General features: G+C 41.8%; 1 protein-coding gene across 1 annotated transcript in view; it reads right to left on the reverse strand.

The window, feature by feature from the left end:
• The window catches only part of MYH15 (myosin heavy chain 15), a 148,120-nt gene extending 124,487 nt beyond the window's left edge, over nt 1-23,633 (reverse strand). Inside the window, 11 exon segments of the mRNA XM_028110549.2 lie at nt 7,974-8,069; nt 8,160-8,223; nt 10,289-10,306; nt 10,308-10,379; nt 12,341-12,434; nt 13,751-13,778; nt 14,430-14,586; nt 16,026-16,169; nt 20,958-21,026; nt 21,028-21,062; nt 23,564-23,633. Of these exon segments, the coding sequence (XP_027966350.2) occupies nt 7,974-8,069; nt 8,160-8,223; nt 10,289-10,306; nt 10,308-10,379; nt 12,341-12,434; nt 13,751-13,778; nt 14,430-14,586; nt 16,026-16,169; nt 20,958-21,026; nt 21,028-21,062; nt 23,564-23,633 (847 nt within the window).
• Between the last annotated feature and the right edge of the window lie 1,295 nt (nt 23,634-24,928).

Here is a 24,928-nt window from a genome sequence, read left to right on the forward strand (position 1 = left end):
TTATCACTTAGTGAAATGAAGCTGCTATCCTCAACCCCAAATCTCAGAAACAAATTGCACTTTTCGAATGTTCACGGCAGCTTCGTTTAGAAACAACCCAAGTGTCCATCAAGAGTTAACAAAGTCCTGTGTGTCCGTACGACAGATTATTCGTCAACAAACGAATGACAGAATTATGAATATATGCTACAGCATGGAAGAATCTCAAAATAATGATGCTGAGTGAAATACGCCAGACCAAAAAAAAAACAAAACAAAAAAAACACCAAACAGTATATACTGTGTGATTCCAACTTATAAAATTCAAGAAAATGCAATCTAATCTATAGTGACAGGAAGAATATTAGTGGTTGCCAAGGGTCTTGCCAAGGTGGGGAGGGGAAGACTCAGAGGAGTAAGAAAGGACAGAGGGGGCAGTTACAAAAGATCATGAGAAAACTTTTGAGCAGATACGTGTATTATCTTGATGACGGTGACAGTCTCAGGCATATATACATGTCAGCGTTTACATTTATGTCGACAACACTTCAATGAGGCTATTTTATAAAAGTTAAAAAGTAAAAAGAAATTGGGCCAGCCCAAAGGTGATCAAGCTGTAGGCAAGTACTAGATATACAGTATATATATTTAATATATATTTAATAGAAATATGATCCTTAAATCCTTACTTGAATGATTGATTCAAATGTCCCTGAAATGTTCATACTTCCCAAGACTCTCTTTATGTTCTTTCTCATGCCTCACTTTCTATCAAGAAAAATTTGTTGAATTCAAATGATGTGCCAGGCATTATTGTAAGTTTTAGAGATATATCACTGGGGGGAAAAAGCATATCCTGCCCCCATGAAGCTTCTATTCTAATGGGAGAGACAGAAATTTTAAAAATAAGTAAAATGTATAAAAATACATGAAATGTACAATGGTAATAAGTGCCATGGAGAAAAATAGCAGGGAAAGGGGGTAAAATGTATCGGCAACACAGGGGTGCCTGGCTGGCTCAGTCAGTGGTGCATTCAGCTCTTGATCTCCGGGTTGTGAGTTCGAGCCCCACGTTGGGTGTAGAGTTTACCTAAAAATAAAATCTTAAAAATACAAAGCTACAGTTTTCAAGAGTGGTCTGGGAAGGCCTCCACAAGGTGACATTTCAATAAAGACCAGCAAGAGTTGAGGGAGAAAGTAAGCGGGGGAAGAATGTTCCAGACAGAGAAGAGCAAATGCAAAGGCCTTGAGGTAGAAATTTGCCTGGCATTTTGAGTGGCTAAAGGTGGGTCAGGAAGGGGCAAATTAAAGAAGTGGGAAGTAGTCAGTTATGAGGTCAGAGAGGCAATCATGAGGACAGATCATAACTCCTCACAGGCCAGGGTGAGGATTTGGGCATTTATGCTCTATGTGAGGTAGAAAGCCACTGGAGGTTTTTGAGCAGAGGAATGACATCATCTGATTTTTTTTTTTTTTAATTTATTGTGGCTGCTGGGTTAAAGACAGAGGGAGCAAGGATGGAAGCAGGACTATCAAGCAGAAGACTGCTAAATAATCCAGGAGAGGGGAGCCTGGGGGGCTCAGTCAGTTAAGCATCTGCCTTCAGCTCAGGTAATGATGCCGGGGGCCTGGGATTGAGCCCCACATTGGGCTCCCTGCTCAGCAGAGAGTCTGCTTGTCCCTCTGCCTGCTGTTCCCCCTGCTTGTGCTCTCTCTCTGACAAATAAATAAATAAAATCTTTTAAAAAAAATCCAGGAGAGAGATGATGGTATTTGACCAGGGTAGTAAGAGCAGCAATGGTAAAGGAGTGCTCAGCGCGTGGATTTTGAAAGAAGATGAAAGACGTGAGAATAAGGTGGGAGAAACAGAGGAGTTCAAGGGCAGGTCTTAGGCCCATTACACTTGAGATGCTATAATGAATACATGCTATAACATGGAAGAATCTCAAAATAATGATGCTGAGTGAAATAAGCCAGACAAGAAAAGAGTATATACTGTATAATTCCATCTTACAAATATCTAGAATTTTTTTTCTTTTAAAGTATATTTTTGAGTAAACTAAAAGGAAATTGACACACTAAAATCGCAAAAGACTTTGGGCATACACATTAACCTTGTTAAGGGTTCTTCTACATGTCTTTCTTTTCCATAGGAATTTCCCTTAAACATTTAAAACCCATAGTTTTTACTGTATATACAGCCTAAACCATAGCAATCTATGATTCTGTCATTTTACACTGTGCAAAATCCTCAAAATATAGTGGTACCATAGAAAAACAAAATCAGTCACAAGTAAATTCCACTGTAAGTCATTCATATAATTTGGTTCTTCTCCAAACCAAGTTGAGATATAAAAGAGTCAGTTAGCTAGGAGTCTGGAATCCTGGAGAGAATCTGGACTCGTGATCGAACTGTGAAAGTCATCAGATGGAAACAATCTTTAAAGCTGTCAGTCTAGATGAGGTCACCACGGGTTAAAAATGCAAGGACTGAGCCCCAGGGCGCTCTAAAGTTATAGGCCAGATGAAAGAGAAAGAGCCACAGAGAAATAGGGGAGAAACAAGGGACATTTAGGGGAGAAACAAGGGAAGATTTAGGGGAGAAACAAGAGAGATTTGGGGGAGAAACAAGGGAAGGTTCTGTGCTAGAAGCGAAGAGGGAAGATTCTCAAGGAGGAGGGAGTAATCAGTGGTGTCAAATACTGTCACGACTTTCAAGGTCAGGAAACGTCTATATATTCCTCTGCAAGGCTCATTCCTGGCTTTACTGATGACTCTCAAATCTTTATTTTCTGAGCTCCAGCCCTAGAACTCCAACTTCCCACTAGACATGTCAGTGCAGATGGCTGTAAGTAGCTCAAATCCAACACTACCAAAACTGAATCTATGATATTTTCCATGTCTGCCCCGAAGCTATGCTTCTTCTGTGGTTCCTTATGCCGGTGAATGTCACCGCCTTCCTCAGGCTAGACATGGGGGTGCCATGAAAAGTCCTTTCACGGCTCAAATACAGACATCATTTCCATGTCTTTCAAATCAAAGTATTTACCTAATCTTTTTTCTCTAGAATAGGTGTATGCTATGAGGAGGAGGTAAGGACACAAAAAAAAACATGGTCCTTTCCCTCAAGGAGGCTACAGGAATCACACACCTAACCAGTGCAGGAAATGCTGTGTTTTTAGGGTGAAAGGGTGTTTCAGCTGGATGTTTCAGTTCATACCGAAACAAAAAACAAACAAAAAAAAGCCAGACACACACAAAAACAAAACAAACTACCTTCTAAAATCGTTTTGCCAAGAATATCCGTTTAGATCACTCTAAATTATGACCGTTCATATACTTTTCATTTTATGTCATTTTTGTCAATAGGTCAATTAGGTCATTTTTAATCATTTCCATTCTGGTTATGAAGACCAAAGGTGCTATATTTGACATTATTTTCTGTATGTGGAATACAGAAAAATAGAAACGTAGAAAGCCTCACTACTCGGTCAGGCCCAAATTAGTGATAAATTGAACTTAGAACCTAGTTTCTAGTATTTCTGTTAGACTAAGCCACCTACCTACTCAAACCCATGTTTGTAACTGTGATGGAAATTTTCTTCCTCCTTTGCCACAGACACAAGGAGGGTCTTGCTTCCATCCAAGCAGGCCCAACAATCGGACAAACACCGTGGGAAATAGAATGGAAAGAGCCCCACATGTCCCAGGTCTATAAGACCAGGAGGAGGAAGGAGTCAACATTCAGGAGGGGGCCGGGAGTAAGGTGCCATGGTGGGCCCCCATGTTACACATGCACTCCTCTCCCCACCCCCCCGCCCTGCTTCCAGACACATCATTTCTAGAAGTCATGAAGGACACCTAATGGGCTTCTCCTTCATCTCACTAACCAGCAATATGGCTGATGCACTAGCCTACCCATTCACTGCAGCAGCTATAATCAATTTGAAGTGGTAGCTCTTAGAAACGTACAGACCACATGTATGAGTGTTTGAGGGACTCTGAAAGGCCTTTAGCTCAAAACATCTTCCCCACTGGGCCTTATCAAAATTTATTTTCAAGGAGCAATGAATTTTAATTGCACTGAGGCTTGAGGTCACCTCAGAGTATCATGTAAACAGAGATTCCTTTATTTAATTAATTTCCTTTCTATCAAGAGGAATGGTCCTGAGAGAATGTAAAAAAAAAAAAAAAGGCAAACAACAGTGAATGCATTTTTGGGAGCCACTATGAGGGCCAGGGAGACTGTCTAGGCCAGATAAGGCCCACACAGAAGATTGTTGACCAGGCTGTGGGCATGTGGAAAATGGGGGGGTTAGTTTGTCAGGAGGGCTGGGGACAAGATGAGGAGGAGGCGCGAGAGTCTGCTAAAAGTAAAAGTCAATTGCTTCACAACTTCAAAAAATGCAGGTCTCAACCTTCATACTGGTTCATTTCTAGATCCCACTCTAGGAGTGTCATAGAGCCCTTTAAGAGTGAGTATTTTATCATTCAAGGCTTTGTTTTATATGGCTTCCTGACATTAAATTTTACTTTCTGCATGGCTGCATGTTCTCCAAGACTCAGCTGAGTTCACTATAAAAAGGAGCAAAGCTGACATTGGGCCAAAAAATCCCTTAAAATCACAAAATCCTGGGATGCCTGGGTGGCTCAGCCAGTTAAACGTCTGCCTTCAGCTCAGGTCATGATCCTGGGGTCCTGGGATCGAGCCCCGCATCGGGGTCCCTGCTCGGCAGGAAGCCTGCTTCTTCTTCCTCTCCTACTCCCTCTGCTTGTGTTCCCTCTCTCGCTCTCTCTCGCTCTCTCTCTGTCAAATAAATTAATAAAATCTTAAAAAAAAATAAAATCACGAAGTCCTGTAGCTAGTACCTCTATGCCCTCATCACCCATCATTACCTGTTTCCCACACTGCCATGTACAGCTGAAGAGGTTGTACACTGCCCAACTCCAGAGAGAATTATTCACATAGTCTACAGTTTGAATAGCATTCTCTAGAGTCGGGCAGGGCACAATCTGCACACACGCATCTTGTTCCTCCTAACAACCAGTGGGGAGGGAGGGAGTAAAAATAGGAGACCAGTTCAAGAGAGACCTAATGGGTCAAGGGAGTACAACTCAATATGCTCCAGAATAGGAGGTCCAGATGCCGACAATTTCTTTCCCCAGAGGTCTTCAGGCCTCTAGTAGACAGGTCGGGTGCACCTCTTGGCAACCACCACTATTTGTTACTGTCATGTACTAAAGTGAGTACCCAGGGCAGTAGGCAAAATGTCAAAGATTTCAAGAGACAAGGACGCATTTCGTGACCCCTCACACTAGAGTTCATAAACCTGTTGAATAGCAAGAATGGGTACAATAAATAAACAGAAAAAAAAAATAGACAAAGAAGAGAAGAAAAATAGGAAGGTATATGCAGGACCGAGCTATCCAGTTGGCATTAAGAACAAGAATTTCGAGGACTCACGTCTGAGGGGACTGAGGAAGGGGGTTTTAGCCATGCCTTGAAGAAGGGTCAGCCTAAACTGAAAGGGGAGGAGGGATGTTCCAGACCCTGTAGAGACTAGTTGGGGGCTGGCTCTGGGATAACACATCACCCCATTCCTTGGCTCCTTCTGTGGGTGGCCAGCCTCCCGGCTGATTTTCCATACCTGGTTCTTTTGTAGTACTGACAAGCGCTTCTGTTTTAGGAAACTTGGACATAATCCTTACGTTGCTAAGGCGTGCTCTCTCTCGTAACAATCCTCAGGACACTCTGAAGCTCTCTTTCGGCAAACGTGGATAAAAAAGAGTTCAAATTCTAAAATGTCCCAAAGAATGTGACCCGTGGTGTTGAGAGCAGGTGGACTGACAATACCCAATTTGGACCACCAGATGTCAGTCTTCGTACAGTAATCAATCTCTGCAGCCCCCAAAGACAAGAAGATCAATGAACTCAAGATAAGCCTGCATTTTCCACAGCAGCCCAGAGCCTTAAGACAGTTCTATTAGTAAACAGAGATGCTCCCCCAAATTTTACAGTCCCTGCTGATACCCACATTGGACCTGATGTGTCAGATGGCTTGCACAGCAGAGAAATGTGTGCTAAGAACTTTAGATGTGGCAGAGCTAGTCAAAGGAAGATCCAAAAAAAAAAAAAAATCTGTTCCAGGTTAGGAGGGAAAGTGGGAACAAGAATGGCTGCTGAGTTCATATCACCAATTGCACCTGACAAAAATCATTGTCCAGTTCGCAGAGCTTGCCTCATTCGGTGAAAGCACTTTGAAGAAGGCGTGTAACACCGCTAAGTGTATGATTGACATATTTAATCTAGCATGAGAGGCTGGGGGGAATCATTCCCCATTAATTTGCTCACCTGGATCTTTGCTCTCATCCCACCACTCCTGTGGGAGCATCTTTGTCCTCAGTGGTTTACTTCATACGCAAGACGTTTGCAATCTAATCAGCTTGTCATTCCCCCCTTTGAAAGACTTCCCATACTCTGCCTTAGGCTGCAAGGTGCTGCTTGATCTGACCCTGCCCACCTCCCCCCTACATTACCTTCTTCTCTCCACCAATTTCAGTGGCCATTTTGCTATTTCAAGAATAAACCAAATGCCTTCCTGCCTCAGGGCCTTTGCACTCACTGTTCCCTCTTCCTGGAGCTTTATTCCTGGAAATCTCGCCTGCTCACTTGCTTACTCATTCAGGTGTCTGCAAAAATATTGCCTTCTCAGAGAGGTCTTGCCCAACCATTCTATCTAAAATATAACCACCTACTATCCTACCAAGCCCAAATTCACTGTCTTCTCACCCTGCTTTTCTTTTTTTGTAGACCTACTATTCTCTAAAATTATATATGTCTTTGTTTACTTGTTATTTCTTGTCTCTCATACTAGAATGTAAGCTCATGAGGGCAGGGAGCTGTCTGTCTTATTTATTTTCCAACCCCCACGCTTAAAAAAGCAGTGACTGGTCCACACACAGCAGTCACACAATAAATATTGAGTGACTCCATGAAGTTCATTCTCTTACCCCACAAGTCACTTTTCTATTTCTCTTCATGGCATTCCATTTATCCTGGTCAAATCATAAAACTTGGGAATATTTTTGACTCATCACTCTCCTTCATCCCTACATTCGGTCCTTGCTAAGACTTATCTATTCTTCTATGAATCCATCCCCTTTCTCCCATTCCCACAGACACAACCTTACACAACGCCTTGTCATCTCATACCAGGACTACTATAGTCCCTTCCCTCTAGGATCTCTGCCTTCCTTCCATCCTGCCCACCACAGTAGCTTAACTGTTGCTGCCCTCAGCAAATCATGACCTCCTATTACCCTACCCCTATAACACATGCACACACACCTGCCGCCCAATTCCTTGAGTTCAGAAACCATCAGGATAAAATCTCTACTATTCCTCGATGCAAATCCTTTCCTCCAGTCAACCTGATCTCTCTGCTCCCTGATCTTGTCCTGCCTTTTCCTGCCACTGTAACCCACTGTTCCTCCCAGAGGAAATACGCTCCGCTCATTACTCTGGTTAAATCCCCTTCCCATCCTTCATTCCCCCTCCCAAAACCTCCCTTCTTTATACAACTCCCATTGACCACTAAACACCATGGCGGTGACTCCCACTTCTGGCCTCTTGTCTATGCCACCCATGTGGTTCTAATCTTCTAATCACTGAAGGCCTTAAATTATCTAATGTTTTTACACACATTCACACTCACACACACACACACACACACACACACTCATTCATTTATACCTTCTGGGCATCCTACCCACTTCCAAACACCAAGCACTACCAAATTGGAAAAACATTTACTCTCTAGCAATATAAAATTAATAGAACATTGGTTTTATAATTGGTTTAATAATTGTTTACCTTTTAGGATGAATAAACTGAGTTCTCAAGAGACTTATTAAACTACACTTTTCCAGGTCCGAGAATCTGACTTCTGTCTCTTGTTTTAGAACGTCCCTCAGCTCCAGAATAATACACTTACCATGAAGTTCTTGTTTTCCAGACAGATTTTGATAGAATATGTGGTTGTTCCTCTCTCCGGGCTGCTGGAAAATCACTCAGGATTTTTCAAGCAAATCTGCAGGATGAGAAAAGGATAAAGCTTCATACTTAGGTGTTCCTGCAAAACTTAAAAGAAAAGTTATCAAATAGTGCAGTGGCTACTTACAAATATCGATGTCTACAGATGACAGCTTTCCTCTGGCACAAAAGTGCATCCTGACGAATTTGCCCTGGGTGGACATAAAACACAGTCTCCTACTGAAACATTCCAAACAGTTGCAATGGCTTTATTATACACATTACTCCCAAAGTGATTAAAGTTAAAAGAAAAATGCAACGTGGGCCTGAGATGGCACCAGTTCATGCTAGGAGGAAGCCAGAATGATCACCAGGACTAGCAGTGGTCCTGGATTCTGGTCTCAGACCTGCCGACTTCTAGCTGTGTGTTCTTGTGTGTACAATTGAATCTCTCTGGGCCTCAATGATCTTACTTTAAAAATGAGAAAAAAATAATACCTGCTCATATTCTTTCATTTATTCAGCAAACATTCGTTGAGCACCTACTACCATCCAGGAAACCTACTAGGCCCTGGACGTATCACATGAGAAAAATCGGTGTGGTCCCTACTCTTCTAGATTCTAGGTGTAAGCGGCTAATGCAATGGCATTAACACAGGAACATTTGGCGATTCTTGAATCCTAAAGAAAAACCAGTTGTGCAGGAGTTCAGTGGGCAAAAGGGGCAGAAAACAGAGTCTGAGAGGTAGACAGGCACCAGGCACCCTATCAAGTAAGCCCTACTAGCCACAGGAAGGGGTAGGATTGAATTTTATGTGCGCTCAGGAGACAGTGGGAGGTTTTAAGCAGAGGAATGATGTGATCAGATTTATGCTTTAAAACACTACTTCGGCATAAATAACAGATGGGGCTCCCTTCCTTTCTTCTCATGAAAAGCCATAAGACAGGATCTAGTGGGGCAGAAAGGCGGCCCAAGGAGACAGAGCCCACGTCAGAAGCCAGGTGTGGCTAAGGAGGCCGTCAGCGGCACCTGGGGCTTGCAGGATGAGGAAGATGGTGCCAGGCAGATGACAGGCTGGTGGCGGTCACCCGTGCAAGGAAGGAGGCAGAGCGGGACTACAGCGAGGCAAGGGAAGGAGAGTGGTGACAGTCAGGGGGATTGAGCCTTTAAGTTAACAAATGTAGGGTGATGGGAACCATACACACAGACACACATGTGTAAGTACACATATACGTGCGTTTATACACATGCATATATGCACAGTATTAAGTGAAATAATTTAACCTGGATTCCTGGATTTTTTGGACCCCCTTTATTTTTCTTTCCACTTGCCGTTCTTTCCTTTCTTCCTTGTCTTCTACTTTTTCCTTTCTTTTATCTTCTTTTCCCCCCTTCCCTCCATTCCTTCCCTTTTCCCTCTTTTTTCAGCTTTCTTTTTTTCATATGTCAGCAGAAAATCCCTTCACATTCTAACCAATCCCAAATCTAGCCACTTTATGGACGAATATTAGCACCTACTATGCAGCCAGACCTCGCAAGCAGATATAAGAGAAGGCAAGGCAGCGCTAATGCCCTGGATGGAAACCAGCCACATCAGCATGAGGCTGTTATTTAATTGTGCCCAAAGATTCAAACAGGAAGCCTTCTGCAAATTTCCTTGTAAAATTGTAAATAGAGTGGCTCCCTGCCACTCATTTTTGTCATAAAATGGGTTTGTGAAACTAAGTTTTGAAATTCAAATTCTTCTTCTGTCCTGGGACTGCAAGTTAGCAAAAGCTATTTTTTAAAAATGATTTCTCCCAGTAAAAAAAAAAAAATCCCCAGTGGAAAATATGCAGAGGTAGGGGAGCCAGAAGCAAGAGTAGAAATAATAATTGTACTAAGTGAACTAGGAAGTGCTTACTAAATTGACTGATTATAAGGAGTATAGGAAATTATGAAGGAGAAAGTACTTTCAAATCTATAAAATGTAATACAATATAAAGCATTCTTAGAATTTGCTGGGTGAGCTTCCCTACTGGGAGTGGAAAGGAATTTGGAACTATTAAATATTGTCTTCCTGAAATTGACCAAACAATAGAAGCTTTTCTGGTGCATATTTATATGTAGTTTTAATTTCTCAATAATGAAACTGATCTCTTTCTTTTTCGAGGTATCTAACAATATTAGACCTCTTTGATGCTCAAGAAATTTTTTTACACCTATGTGCTCAGACGTGAATTTTGCCATTTGCTTAAAAATGAAAGACTGATGTACTGCTCAATCATGTTACTTACAAAATGAGAGTTGTCATTTCCTCAGAGTTCTGGCATTTCCAAATGCTTCCAAAATAGGATGCACTTGCTTGATTTGATCTTCTAAAGTTCCCTGGGGTATAGGTAAGAGAAATACAGCAGATAAAGTTTTCGGGAAAATTCTATAAGGTGGTAAGCCCTCCAACCCTAGGCTGGACTCCATTCTTGCTTTGATAAATAGGATCCAAAAGCTGTTTCCAAATTTGTTTATACAATGTTACTTTGGAATGAGAACTTAGAAAAATAGATGAGTGAGAAACTGTCTTACAATGCCCCCATGAATATATGTGGGAGCTCATTTATTTCAGTGCTTCTCTTTTGGTTGGAATTGGCCTAAGTGGGGAAAGGAACTAGATATCTACAATCAATCAATCAGTACCATAGCCTACCTATTTCCAGAAAAATTTTATTCCTTATATTTTCCCCATTGTTAATCTCCCTCTCTTCCCCTCTAATTCTTACACCTGGAAATTTATCCTAAGATAACACAGCAGATTCTTGGCATTATTAAATTATATTTTTCTTTGTTACAATTCCTAAGTAAGCTAGTGGTCCATGCCAAGCAGTGAGTCAGTGATGGTTTCATTTTGAATTTGAATCATGTGTGCTCAGCAGGTCACCTCCACAGAGTAAGTCTGATTGAGCACTCAGCATCCCCATTGCAACATGGCTATGTCGTTTTCCACTCAGCATCAAAGATCCATTTTATGGAAGGGATTATAGTATATAGCATTCAAGAATTTATAAATTTAGGGGTACCTGGGTGGCTCAGTTGGTTAAGTATCCCACTCTTGATTTTGGTTCAGGTTGTGAGATTGAGCCCTGCTTCGGGCTGTGCATTGAATGTGGAGCCTGCTTAAGATTGTCTCTCTCCCTCTCCCTCTGTCCCCCACCACTCTCGTGCACTCGTACGTACACACACACACACACACACACACACACTCTTTCGTTCTCAAAAAAAATTATAAATGTACAAATACTATAACCCTTCTACATAGTATGGGTCTACTATCCTTTAAATAAGTAAAAGGGCTATATGAGCAAAGTTTTTCATAGAAGTGTTATGTATTATGTATTATCATGAGGCCCAGTGGCTAGACCAAACAAACACACACCGAACAACCTAAAATGTACACAAAAATGAAATAATACCCAGTGAACAATAGAGTTCAGTGATACCTAAAGAAATCAATCAAATTCAGGAATGTGGTGGTTGGGAAAGAAATTTCATGGTTTGAAAATGGACCAGTTTGCTATTTTGATATACTTCTTACTTTGCAAAAGCAACAGGAAGCATCCAGGATTGAATTGAAACAGCAAAATAACAATGCCAGACATACAAAGATGAGAGGCTCTAACAGCTCAATAACTTATTGATTTTGCGTCCCACTCAGCATTACCTAATTTTATTTTGCATACCAATTCTCAGGGTCTAGTTACTCTCAAATTATTATGAAACCCATCAACCTGTTAAGGGAGCTAAACAAAGTAAGCTAAATTAAAAATCGCCAAAGATAAAAGTCATTAAATAGAGAGGGAGGATAAGTAGAACCTGGAATGTGATTAAAGTTGAGGTTATGCCCATCAGGCATCTGGGATTTGATCCAGGAGTTTGTGGTGAAGGAAGAAGACTTCTACTGGTGTGTATCTGTGGGAGTCTGACATCTCACAGTAGCTAAAGGGTTTCAGAAATATCAAAAGTGGCCATTCAAGACACTGATGACTCTAGCCTTTAGGGAAGATGGCTTGGATCTTAAGTGTAATTCTCAGAGGGTCCAATCAACAAAGATCAGGCTAAATAGCCCTGGAAGCAAATCGGAAACAAAGTACATAATTTCATGTTTGGGGTTTATTGGTTTGAAGCATTTGTTGATCCTCTCAAGAGGCAAAAGATGGGAAAAACTTTTCTATAATTTTCTAATTGTTCTACGGCTCTTGTCTCCTCTTTTCTCCCCAAAAGTTGTCAAGGCAGAGCCTCCATGATCAGTGGATAGGACCACCTCACCTTTTCTGCCAAGATATCGAGACATGTACCGGCTTTTCCCTAGATTCACCCATGGTTGCTACGGTGGCAAAATACTGGATAATATGTTTGGTGTTCACAGTCTTTCCAGCACCAGATTCTCCTCTGTGATTAGAAATTCAGTGATATAGTTAACTGGTTTGGATTGTAAATGCAGTGAAAAGTTAAATAATTTTAACCATATAGGCTAAGACAATAAGGAAAAGTTTTATGGAAAAACGGAAAACTTGAGAGGAAACTTGATTAAAGAAATGTAGATATTTAATCGGTTGGGAGAAGGGGAAGGACTACCTCAAAAACTATTTGATTTTTAAACAAAAATCAAAACTCAGTACAGAAAGATTAAAGATTTTATAAAAACTGGAAGCCTGTTCTTCATGTGTCCTGTTAACAAAAAGCTGAAGAGCTCCTCTATTAATTAAAGACAGGTCTCCTCATTACCAAATGTTCGAGGGATTTTCACATATTAAGGCTACCACATGGTTGGGTCCAACCCTCTCCCTGAGAGGAGGGCCTACCAATCAATCCACCAGGAAGTTGGGTTTTAGACTTCCCTTTTACCTTTGATAACCAGTTAACTTTGTGTTGTGAGAAGAACACAGTGGTGCTAACCTTATCATCCAAAGCATCATAGGATCAAGGCCTGCCTTTGTCTGTATGAAACTCCAGGAAACAGTCGATCTTCTCTGTAAGGGCTGAACACTAAGTATCCTTCTAGCGCTAAGATTCTGAGACCGTTAATATTCTTGAGATGACTAAAGCCAATGGAGAGCCCAACACACAAGGTGACACCACCATTGCACAGGAAGACCAAGAACTTTAGCATTTCACTGGCCTTTTGAATCTTAGCCTCCCCCCTCCCCCCGCCACAATGCTGACAGTTCATCTGGTCAGCCAGTGTTCTTCCCATCAAAATTAGATACAATACGAGATCACTGAAGTCTTTTCCTTCCTTTTCTCTCCAAGTCTCACCATCTTTTAGTTCCTACTACTTAATGTACCTTGGTCTGCAGCAATGTGGCTGCCCAGATAACAGCAGGTTATCTGTTCCGTGGTCATACCCATTGAACTTTCTGTCTCTCTGCCCAATTAGCCAGTCCACAGACCTTTGAAAACGATTATTTCAACAGGGAGTTCTCCATCAAGAAGATGACTAAGATCAGCTTGTGCACTATGAGTTCTAAAAGATCTACTAAGATGGTAGAAGCAGCCTACCTAGAACCATATTTGGAGTAATCACTGACTAAAGTGTTATGACAATTTCCTGAGTATCTTATTCTTGCCTAGAAGGTATTCTGTATCTAAAGAGCAAACAATTCAAAGATAGTGAATTTATGTTTTATTCCCAGTGAAATGTAGGTGTCTGTTTCCACTGAAACTCTCACCGCTAGCCAGAAAGAAGAGGCAAGGCAAACACTTACGTCAAAAGTACAGACTGATTCTCCCCATCTACAAAAGAAAAGAAAATGTCAGAACATTCTTCTGCCAGAGCATCTACGTATTGGCAAACTTATTCAAAATTTCCTTGGTTGCAGTTTGAAGTCAGACACAAGGAAAAGGATTTGCTCTCAGTTGGATAAAAAAAAGAATACCATTTAAATAGTACAGAGTAGAAAGAGTTTTTTTTTTTTCCCTTGCCCCTATGAATGTCAGTCCTAAGAACATATAAATCTCAGGCCTATTTTCTTGCTCCAAATACAAATGATAACTGACTAATGGTTGACATTTTTGCCATTTTAAGCCTTTTAAGAAGCACGGTGTTACAATAGCTACAGAGAAACTTCTTTGTGCCTGAAACTCTAGCAGGCGCTTTGTGTAATAAAAGCTGCCATCTACAGGGGGCTTACTCTGGGCCAGCCACTGGGCCGAGCACTTTCAATGCATTATCTCACTTAATTTGACGTGTGAGCTAATCATCTCCAAAACCCTAGGAGACAGGCTCTATTTTGCCCAGATTTCATCCCAAAGAAACGGAGGCTTCAAGTGATTAGGGAACTGTAAAGGCCATGCTCTGCTCACAATGCCTACCTACCTCTTAGTGACACGGAGAAAAAGTAGATCAGATATTTTTACCTTTCATTTTGTAGGGCAGCCACTTACTGTGAAGCATATCCTGAAAGGCATTATCGGCCACAGCAAAGATGTGAGGGGGAGCTTCTGATCGCCTCTTCCCTTTGTAGGCAGCCATGACTTCTTTCTGATACACGAGGAGCCACTTGTAAGGGTTTATGCTCACACAGAAGAGACCTGAATATGTCTCAGGAAAAATCAGAGGAGATTTCAGAAAGCAGGTTAGAAGCACTTCCAGGTCTGTCAGCTCTCTCACTGCCAGATAACATTTGCTGAAATATTTACTCATAAGGGAACTAAAAAGAGGAGAGCTTTCGGATTCTCACAGAGAAGGGACTATAACAGGAAGAGACAGAACCAGGTTAGAGGAACTGCGGGACCTGAGGTTACCCCTCCCCAGGGAGACCTGCTAACTACTAACATGTCTGACACATACACCTTTTGAAGACAGGGAGGATGCCAATAGCCGGCTGAGCAGCTATTGGGCATTTGAGGCCAGAAGGTGGCTTGTGTTTCAGCAAGATTGGGAACCCAATTTTTAAGGCACTGAGAGGGAATAATAGCTCATTTGGGTCACTCAGTCACTATAATGGTTGAATTGTGGCCCCCAAAAAAGATACACTCAGGTCCAATCCTTGGAACCTGTGAATGCAATCTTATTTGGAAAAAGGATCTTTGCAGGTGTAATTAAGTCAAGGGTCTCAAGAATGATATGTGGGTGGGCCTTAAATCCAGCTGGTATCTTTGTAAGACATACAGAGAGGAGAGGATATGGACCCACAGAAGGAAAGGGATGTGAAGGCAGAGGCAGAGATTGGGGTGGTACAACCACAAGGAATGCCAACAGCCACTAGAAGCTGGAAGGGGTAAGAAAGGATTCTGCCCTAGAGACTCCAGCAGGAGTAGGACCCTGTTGATTTGATTTGATTTTGGACTTCTGGCTTCTAGAACTGTGATAGAATAAACTTCTGTTGTTAAGCCAACTGGTTTGGGGTAATTTTGTTAGCGCATCCAAGGGAAACTAATATAGTCATGTAAATCAGAGTGCCAAGGAGCAATTTGGCTGCATGCCATAGCTTCCATAGCAATGGAGCTCAAATGCTACCATTTTGGCCCAATCTATTCAGGGCTGCTGTTGAATAGGTTCTGAGTAAATCAAAGAATCTAAGCAACCATCACCAGTGTAATGATAATGAAAACAATCATTCCTTCTACTGAGTACAAACAGGGTGACAGGCACTGCACTATGTGCTTTACATTCTCTGATTTCATCCTCCAGGCTACCTTGGAGAGCCAAGCATTCTTATCCCACTCTACAGATAAGGTGACTTCAAGAAGTTAAGAAACTTAACAACTAGTCAGTGACAAAACTAGCATTTGGACACCGATCTATCAGCCTCCAAGCCTCATCCCTTTACTTTAGCTTGACAACCTAGGGAAAGGGTTATGGATGTTGACAAAATAAAATTGGGGAAATGCGAGGTCCCTTCCCAGTGGGCATTCCTCAAGGATTATCCCCATGTGAGTCTGCTTAAATTCAAAGTAAGCTATTATCCAAGAGAGGGCTGAGACTTTGCCAATATGAGTGCCAGCATGACATTTCAGCAGTAAAGCATATATACATACATAGGTCATCCAATGGGCACAGCGCCTCTTCAGGGTATGCAGCACGGATGCTTCATTGAGATGAGTCAGCATTGCTAGGTCTTCAATCATTTCAAACTTTGTGGGATTCATCTGCTGGACTTCAACCTCTTTGACACTCAGACTCTGCAGAGAGGAGAAAAAAATATAATATGTATTTCCCTATTATGTTCCTTCATTTTGCCATGCAATGGAAAGAACCTTCAAAGATCCAAGAAAAAGATGCCTCATGAGAGGATGGGACCAGAAGTTTAACCAATCCTAATGAAAGAGACAGGTGTTTCTCCTGCACATTCTCGCACCTTGCCTGAAGATGAAGTTTTTAAAAAGTTTTTGTTGAATCAAAATATTCTATCTTGCAGAACTCTAGTCCTATGGTTCCTCATTGACTCTGGTTGCCTCTGAGAGCACACACATCATACCTCATATGATTTGGCACCTCTCTTGATGCTTAGGAGGTTTAGAAGAAGGAATCTGGAGTGAAGGATCAAGGAGGCAGATGAATCCTTCCAGACTTTGTTCAAGACCTCTCCTCTTCCTCAATCCTTCCTCAACTACCTTAGCTCATTTTTAAAAAATCTTTTACCATATAAACAATCTGTACCATCTTGACACAAGCTTTTGTGTATGTTTCAATAATTAACAATGTCAGACTATTTCTCAGCTCGATTATAAACACCTGAAGGAGTTTTGATGGTGTTTTCTTTTATAGTTACTAAAGCATCTATTATAATGTGATGGGCATGGTAGGTACTCAATAAATATTGATCTCTTGATTAATATGGCTGCATTGCTACCAAACAGTTGTTTAGAGTTGTTCTCAAAATTTCCTAACACCATTTCCTATAGCCCTTTTCCATGTTTAATAAACATTGATATCAACTGATGGCTCCATTTAATTCCAATTGGTGATGGCTTCTTCTTCCAAAGCTCTCACATTCTCCATATTCTTTTTTGAGAGAGAGAGAGAGCGAGAGGGAGTGGGAGCAGAGGGAGAGGGAGAATCCTAAGCAGACTCCATATCCAGCACAGAGCCCATGGCGGGGCTTGATTTCACAACCCTGAGATCATGACCTGAGCCGAAATCAAGAGTCAAACACTTAACCAACTGAGCCAGCCAGGTGCCCTCACATTCTCCATATTCTTGATCAAATTCTTACCCACAATCTGCTTTGTCATTGTTCAAACAGTAATCACTTTTCTTTTGAGTCCCTTTAATTTCCGTATGTCCAGGATTCCTTTTCTGTTAGAACTTAATCAGGTGTCTTATGTCTTTAAATACCTCCCCTTAGCTCTGATTCTGTTTTTCTCTCTTCTTTCCTTGCCTACTTTCTTCCATAAGTATTACTCTACACCTACCGGCTTCATTGTCTCTGTTAACGTTACAAAGACTATTCATGTGGTGATTGAAAGTGTAGTTACTTCTAAATTTTTTTTAAAAAAATTTATTTATTTATTTGTTAGAGAAAGAGCACAAGCAGGGGGAGTGGAAGAGGGAGAAGCAGACTCCGTGCTGAGCAAGGAGCCCGATGTGACACTCGATCCCAAGACCCTGGGATCATGACCTAAGCTGAGGGCAGATGCTTAACCAACCAAGCCACCCAGGCATCCTGAAAGTGTAGTTACTTTCTAACATCAGAGGAGGAAGCCTGGAGCTAGGGAGATAGAGGGTGGGCGTGGGGGGATGGGACCATCAATATATGGTGGAAGGACAAACAGAACAAAGCAAACTCCATTAGACTCTTCTTTCTACATCATTAACTTATTGCCTTCATGCTCTTCTTCTTACGATTTCTTTTGAAAATCATGATTATAATCATAATATATTTACAAATCACCTTGAATACTGTTGAAAAGACAGAAGTTTTGGAACATGTGCTCAAACAAGAAAGCCTCTCATTTGGAGACCTGATAAAATACGGTTGGACTCCATTAAGAAAGTGAAAAGATGGGACACCTGGGTGACTCAGTCAATTGAGCAACTGCCTTCAGCTCAAGTCATGATCTCAGGGTCCTGGGATCGAGCCCTGCATTGGGCTCCCTGCTCAGTGGGGAGTCTGCTTCTCCCTCTCACTCTCCCTCTGCTCCCCTCCCTGGCTCGTGCTCACTCTCTCTCAAATAAATAAAATCGTAAAAAAAAAAAAAAAAGGAGGGGGAGACAACACTGGGAGAAAATCTCTGCAAATCAGATAGCTGATAAGGGACTTGTATCCAGAATATATAAAGAACTTTCCAAATACAACAAAAAAAGCAATAAGCCAATTAAAAATGGGCAAAGGGTTTGATTAGACATTTCTCCAAAGATAACACAAATGGTCAATAAGCATGTAAAAAGATGCTCAATATCATTAGTCATTAGGGAAATACAAATAAAAATCACATTAAAATACCACTTCACACCCACTAGAATGGCTATAATCTAAAAGATAATAATAAGCATTGGTAAGGATATAGAGAAATTATAACCCTTACATATTGCTGGCAGGAATATAAAATGATGCAGCCATTTTAGAAGACATTTTGGCAGTTCCTCAAAATGCTAGACATAGAAGTTAACATGTGACCCAGCAATTCTACTATTAACTAGAAGTTAATACGTCCACGCGAAAACTTACGCATGCATGTTCATGCGAGCATTATTCCTAATAGCCAAAACATGTGAACCCAAATGTCTCTCAACTGGTGAGTGAATGAACAAATGCAGTGCATCCAATACTATGGAATATTATTCAGCTGTACAAAGGAATGAAGTACTGATACATGCTACAACATGAATGAACGCCAAAACATTGTACTAAGTGAAAGAAGCCAGACACAAAAGATCATATGTTGTATGATCCCATTTATCCAGAATGCCAGATAGGCAAATCTATAGGGAAATAACCTAGATCAGAGGGAAGGGCGGGTGAGTGACTGCTAATGGGTACAAGATTTCTTCTTGGGATAATGAAAATATTCTAAAAATTAAATTGCAGTGATGGTTGCATAATTCTTTAAATATACTAAAAACTGTAGAGGCCACTTTTAGGCAAACAGCCTTGAGCGATGGACTGTGGAGAGGGCCCACAGTGACTACCTAGCTGAATACAGACCGGCCCATTGGGGGATCAACCTCAAGACATCCAGAGGCCCTGACTAACCAATGGGCTACTTACAATGAGGCACAGTTACCAAAACAGGGAGAATTCCGTACGTCCCCATACCTCCTCACCTTCCCTCTAACAACAGCCCTCACCCCTGCTTCTGCAGACAGCCTCTCTTCTGTCCCACCCACTGCTCCCTTGCATTATAGTCAATAAACTTCTCTCTCTTCATTCTGCTTCAGGTGAATTCTTGTCACTACCCACACCCGATCGTCGCCCCACATTTGGGGGCCCCAACCCAATCAGATAGACACCACATTTAAACACCACGAAAACTATTGAACTGCACACTTTAAAGAGGTGAACTATATGGTATGTAAATTATAGCTCAATAAAGTTGTTCTTTAAAAGTTGGCATAACCAATGATGGGAAAGAGGCATTCAGATCTGCTTTCTCTTTTAATAAGAGATTGTCCCAAGGCTAACTTTAGGGCCCATCTGTTTCCTTATTTAGGGCATTCTGAATTTTTTCTTGCCTACCTAGGCAAGTTCCTGCTAATAAGGACCAAGTTCTTCTCTTAATTCCATTAGTTACATAAAGTCTACCTAACTGGGAATTTTTTTTTTTATGTCCAGATACTGTCAAAGAGGCATATTAAGACACCATAAGTGATAATTTATAAGTGGCCTCCAGAGCTTTACAACTCAAATAGCAATGCTTTAGATTATAAATTGTCTGAATATGACAATAAGGGCATGAAGAAGACAAACCTTCTTGGTAATGATTCTGTTTGCTATGTCGTTGAGGCAAAACCAGAGGGCGATTAGACATGAATATGGGCTGCAATCATCTATAAAACCTACGAGGAACTGTTCAGCCGAGTCAGGCCAGAAATAGGGCCCAGCTCAGCACCACAGGGCTGGCAGGCAACCTGAGGTCAGTGATTCAGGGGAGGGTCCTGTGGGTGGACTCCTTGCCCAGTGTTACCCTGCTGCCTTAGAGGCCTGGGTGACAGGGAAAAGGAGTTGCAGGCCATTCCAGCCTTACTGCACATGACCTCCACGACCCCTTACAGACTAGCTTATGCTCAACACCTGCCCTAAACCTCTTCCCAAGGTCATAAGTGACCTCCTAATTCTGAAATGCTGAGGCTTTCTCCAAGACCTTAATCTCTTTCTCTAGCATTTGGCATTACTGACCATCCCCCATCTCTTGGCTTCTCTGGCACTGTGCTATTCTCAAACTATCCCTCTCTCTTTTTTTAAGATTTATCTATTTATTTGAGAGAGAGAGCATGAGCAGGGAGAGGGCCAGAGAGAGGGAGAGAGAATCTCAAGCAGACTCCCCACCGAGTACGGAGTCCGGGGCTTGATCCCGCAACCCTGAGATCATGACCTGAGCCAAAATCAAGAGTCAGATGCTTAACTGACTGAGCCATTTGGGTGATTCCAGGCACCCCCAAATTATCCCTCTTTCTTAATCCAAACACAACCTACTTCAGAGTTCTTTAGGTCACTATTCACTGCAAGGGACACCTTTAAAAAAAACAACAAAACTTGAAACGTTGACGAAAGAAGCGGAAACTGTGAGTTCTAGAGTCAATGATCTTTATCCCTGGCAACTGTGTTACTCTGATTTACTCAGTGTCGTTTAATCTTTGATAAGAAGTGGAAGAGCTTCTCAAAGATGCATGACATTTCCAAAAATATATCTATCAGTGACATCACATATCCCAGGTTTTTAATTAAACTTTCAGAGAAAGGACATATTTAATTATTTGATTAAATAGAGAACGTAGTTATCCCAGAGAGGAAATAAAGATTCCTTTACCTTTCCATCTGTTGTCTCAACAATTACTTTGCCATCATTTGCACTCCCTTTAACCTCAGCTGCAACATAACGTGTGTTGGCCATCATGAATCCAGCATTTCTTCTCTGTGGAGCAAAAGAGGATTATAACCATGGTACACGCACAAAAGATACATTGGACACTTTCATATGGATGCATATGACCTCCTTTCTGCTAATTCTGCCTGGTGACTTGGAGTCACCAATATAGGAAACTGTTGAAGTAGGTAAAATTGTGAAAGCTCATCCCAAAGATGACACACTGACTCTAGGAACAAGAGACATTTGAGCCAGCAGAGGCTGGGAACATCACAGACCATTTTGCTGCAAGAAAGTTACCGGTCAACACCTTACAAGCCACTCTTCTCATGCCCAACACTTACCTCCCACTCACAGTCCCAGGTCCTGGGTGGCTGTCCTGGTACCTCACACCCCCGGCTCTCCTCCAGAATACTTCACTCAGAAAGGTCTGGTTACAACTAAGTGAAAATTAGGTTAGTGGTCATGTCTGTCTTTCAGGGTTTTTTAGACCTTAGTTTTAGTTTTGGGATAAAAGCCTGCTGTGAGAATTCCATGGAAGAATTGGGGGGAGGAGAGAGGAGAGAAATATGGATTATTTTTGCCAAACAGCATAACTGCTCCATATTATTTCCCCCCACAGAGCATTTTTCTGTTCTCAGTCTCCTCACTTCCTTTGCCCCTAAGCAAAACAGCCCTTCACAACGTGATCAGCCAATGAGAAGCTTTGGGCAAAATGAAATCTTATAACACCCGAGACAGCTTCTCTTGGCCTCACTTAGATGCTTCTCCGGTTCTCTCCCAACTGAGACAGATAGCCAGGGAAGATGAGTAAGAAACATACTTTTAGGGGCACCTGGGTGGCTCAGTTGGTTAAGCATTAGGTGCTTGATTTCTACTCAGGTCATGATCTCAGGGTCCTGAGATGAGAGATTGAGCCCCCTGTCAGACTCCTGCTGGGTGTGGAGCCTGCTCAAGAGTCTCTCTCTCCCTCTACCTCTGCCCCTTCCCGCCCCTTCTCTCCCTCACTTAAAAAAAAAAAAAAAAAAAAAAAAAAAACAAGAAAAGAAAAGAAACCTACTTTTAAGGGAAAGTGAGTCTTACCAGAAGTTCATGGAAGTTCCAAGTCACAGCTCATCAAGTAGATGGAGGAGAGGAGAGGAGAGGAGAGGGGAAGGGAGGGGAGGGGAGGAGAAGAGAGGAGGGGAGGGGAGGAGAGGGGAGGGGAGGAGAGGGGAGAGAAGGAGAGGAGAGGAGAGGAGAGGAGAGGGGAGGGGAGAGAAGGAGAGGGGAGTAGAGGGGAGGGGAGGGGAGGAGAGGGGAGAGAAGGAGAGGAGAGGGGAGGGGAGGGGAGGAGAGGAGAGGAGGGGAGGGGAGGAGAGGGGAGGGGAGAGAAGGAGAGGGGAGGGGAGAGGAGGAGAGGGAAGAGGATTTGGCTGGGAGAGGGACAATCTGAATCAATGGCTTGGGATGAGCCAGCGAAACCCCTATGCAACAATAGCACAGGTGGGTAATGCCAACTCCATCACCACCACCACCCCAACACAGGAATCAGAAATTTAGGAGGCCTCATTGGAGCCCCCACCAGACACTCTTCCCAGAGGTGGGCAATAGGACTTGGGAACCATGCCTAGTGAAGCTGGGCAACATTTGCCCTTCCTTCCACCATGTTTGTCTCTGCAAAGAATTTTGTGGCACACTACCTTCTTGCTTTCCTAGTCTTTGCTGGGCTCCCTTCCTTGTTCCCCTAATTACAACCAATCCACCACTAAAACTGCCCGGGAAGATTTTTGTATTCCCGTCAAACTGATTTTGCATTTGCTTCTACTTGTTGTTTGCATTTAAAATACTGAGTTTTCCTTCATATTTATTATTTTGATCTCTTTTTACAAAAACGGATTTTGCTTTGTGTTATGTCTGTGAAAAGAGACTTATTTGTGAAAAGTACCTATTTTGCATACATTTTTTTGTGTTTAAGGTAAATAAATGCACTGTATTTTATTTTTATTTTTTTTATTTATTTTTTCTAAAGATTTTATTTATTTATTTGAGAGAGAGAGAATGAGAGACAGAGAGCACGAGAGGGAAGAGGGCCAGAGGGAGAAGCAGACTCCCCGCCAAGCAGGGAGCCCGATGCGGGACTCGATCCCGGGACTCCAGGATCATGACCTGAGCCGAAGGCAGCCGCTCAACCAACTGAGCCACCCAGGCGCCCAAATGCACTGTATTTTAAATCAAATGTTATCACTTGAAAGAAAATGGGTATTAGCTGACACAGATTTCCACTTTTATTTTTTTTTAGAAAAAAAACTGAGAAAAGAGATTAAGAGTGTTGTCTATAGTCACATAGCTAATTAGTGGCAGTCATTAGAATAATGATTCTAGAAATTAGATCACCCATCTCCTAAATCAGAGCTCTTCCATTACAGCATGCTTCCTCTATCTTATATGCTTGGCTTTTTTCCTCCAATTTTTCTCTGAAGGATTAGGTTCATCCCCTGCCTCATGATTAACCCCTTCTTTTATGGCCCCTGAAAATTTGGGGAGAAGTTTTAGAAACCCTTACCTACCTGAGGCCCAGTCCCTAATAGGGATGTGTTTGAAGCTCAAGTAGAAGAACTCATTTTCTAATTTGAACATGTTTTGCACTCATGAGTAATTGCAGAGAGGGAAATGTAAACAGCAATGGGTTTGAGTTGGGCTACCTGGATTTTAGTCCTGGCTCTGCTAGTAAAAAGGTGGAAAGCAAGGGCTTCATCTCTTTGGGCCTTGGTTTTCCCATCTGTAACCTCAGGAGGTTTGCCTACATGATTTCATATTTTTGGAAGAATAAATGTCTTTTCTAATATAAAGGCAACAACAACAACCAAAAGGGCAACATGTGTGTATTGGAGGAAATATGAAAACGTAGAGAAATGTATAGAGAAAATTAAAAAAAAGAAATCACCCATGGGGCGCCTGGCTGGCTCATTCGGAAGAGCATGTGACTCTTGATCTCAGGGTTATAAGTTCAAGCCCCATGTTGTATGTAGAGAGTACTAAAAAAAGTAAATAAACAAAATTAAAAAAAAAAAATCACCCATAATGGAACAACACAGAGATAGCCACTACCCGAAGCATTTCTTTCCAGTCTTTTTTCTATACTATTGATCAAGATTGGAGTAACACTATATTCAGTGTGGTAGTTACAGGAAATAGATTGTTTATGTGTCCTAACATAAAAGTCATTTACATTTAGCTTGGGAATGCTGCTTTGTGTTTATCTCTACAAGCACACTTTTCTCCCTGACACCCAGCAATTCTAGTTTTCCTTCCTAGACCACATAATAATGTTCGGTATTTATTTTTCACATTTACTATTGCAGTGGGGCCTCCATGGAGGAAGGCAGGCAGAGCAAGGGTCATCATCCTGTTTGACAGATGAGGACATCACGGCTCAGGAAAGTGCAGGGATTTGCTCAGATTATACCCCTGGAGAGGATCCTGGTCAGAGGATTTGAACCCAAGACTCCTTGCCAAATATTCTAATCACACTGCTTCCACTTGGCCTGAGTTCAAAAAAGCAAACTCCATTGTCTACTAGCCCAGGGGGATGAGAATCTTCCTTACTCTTGTCGTTTTGGCTGCCATTGCATTTCTATGGGGAAAACCGTTTGGCCAAAAAAAAAAAAAAAATTAATTAAAAATAATTGCTGTATTTTAAGTAACTATTTACAGTGCTGATCCTACTAAATGCATCATCCAATTATCTCTAATGCTTAGGCCTAATTTTTATTTCCTCGTTGTGGCACCACTATGATCTTGTCCTTCATTATCTGACTACCTGTGATGAGCTTTTGCATGACCAGTTCTGACCTCAGGGATAGTTCTGTTATTGTATTTGATTTGATGGATTATAATCAGCTACTCTAAAATCCAATCATAGTAATGAAATC

The sequence above is a fragment of the Eumetopias jubatus genome, unplaced genomic scaffold, assembly GCF_037043125.1.
Source record: "Eumetopias jubatus isolate StellerSeaLion01/CBP00866 unplaced genomic scaffold, mEumJub1_p1.0 scaffold_1, whole genome shotgun sequence".
Lineage (NCBI taxonomy): Eukaryota > Metazoa > Chordata > Mammalia > Carnivora > Otariidae > Eumetopias > Eumetopias jubatus.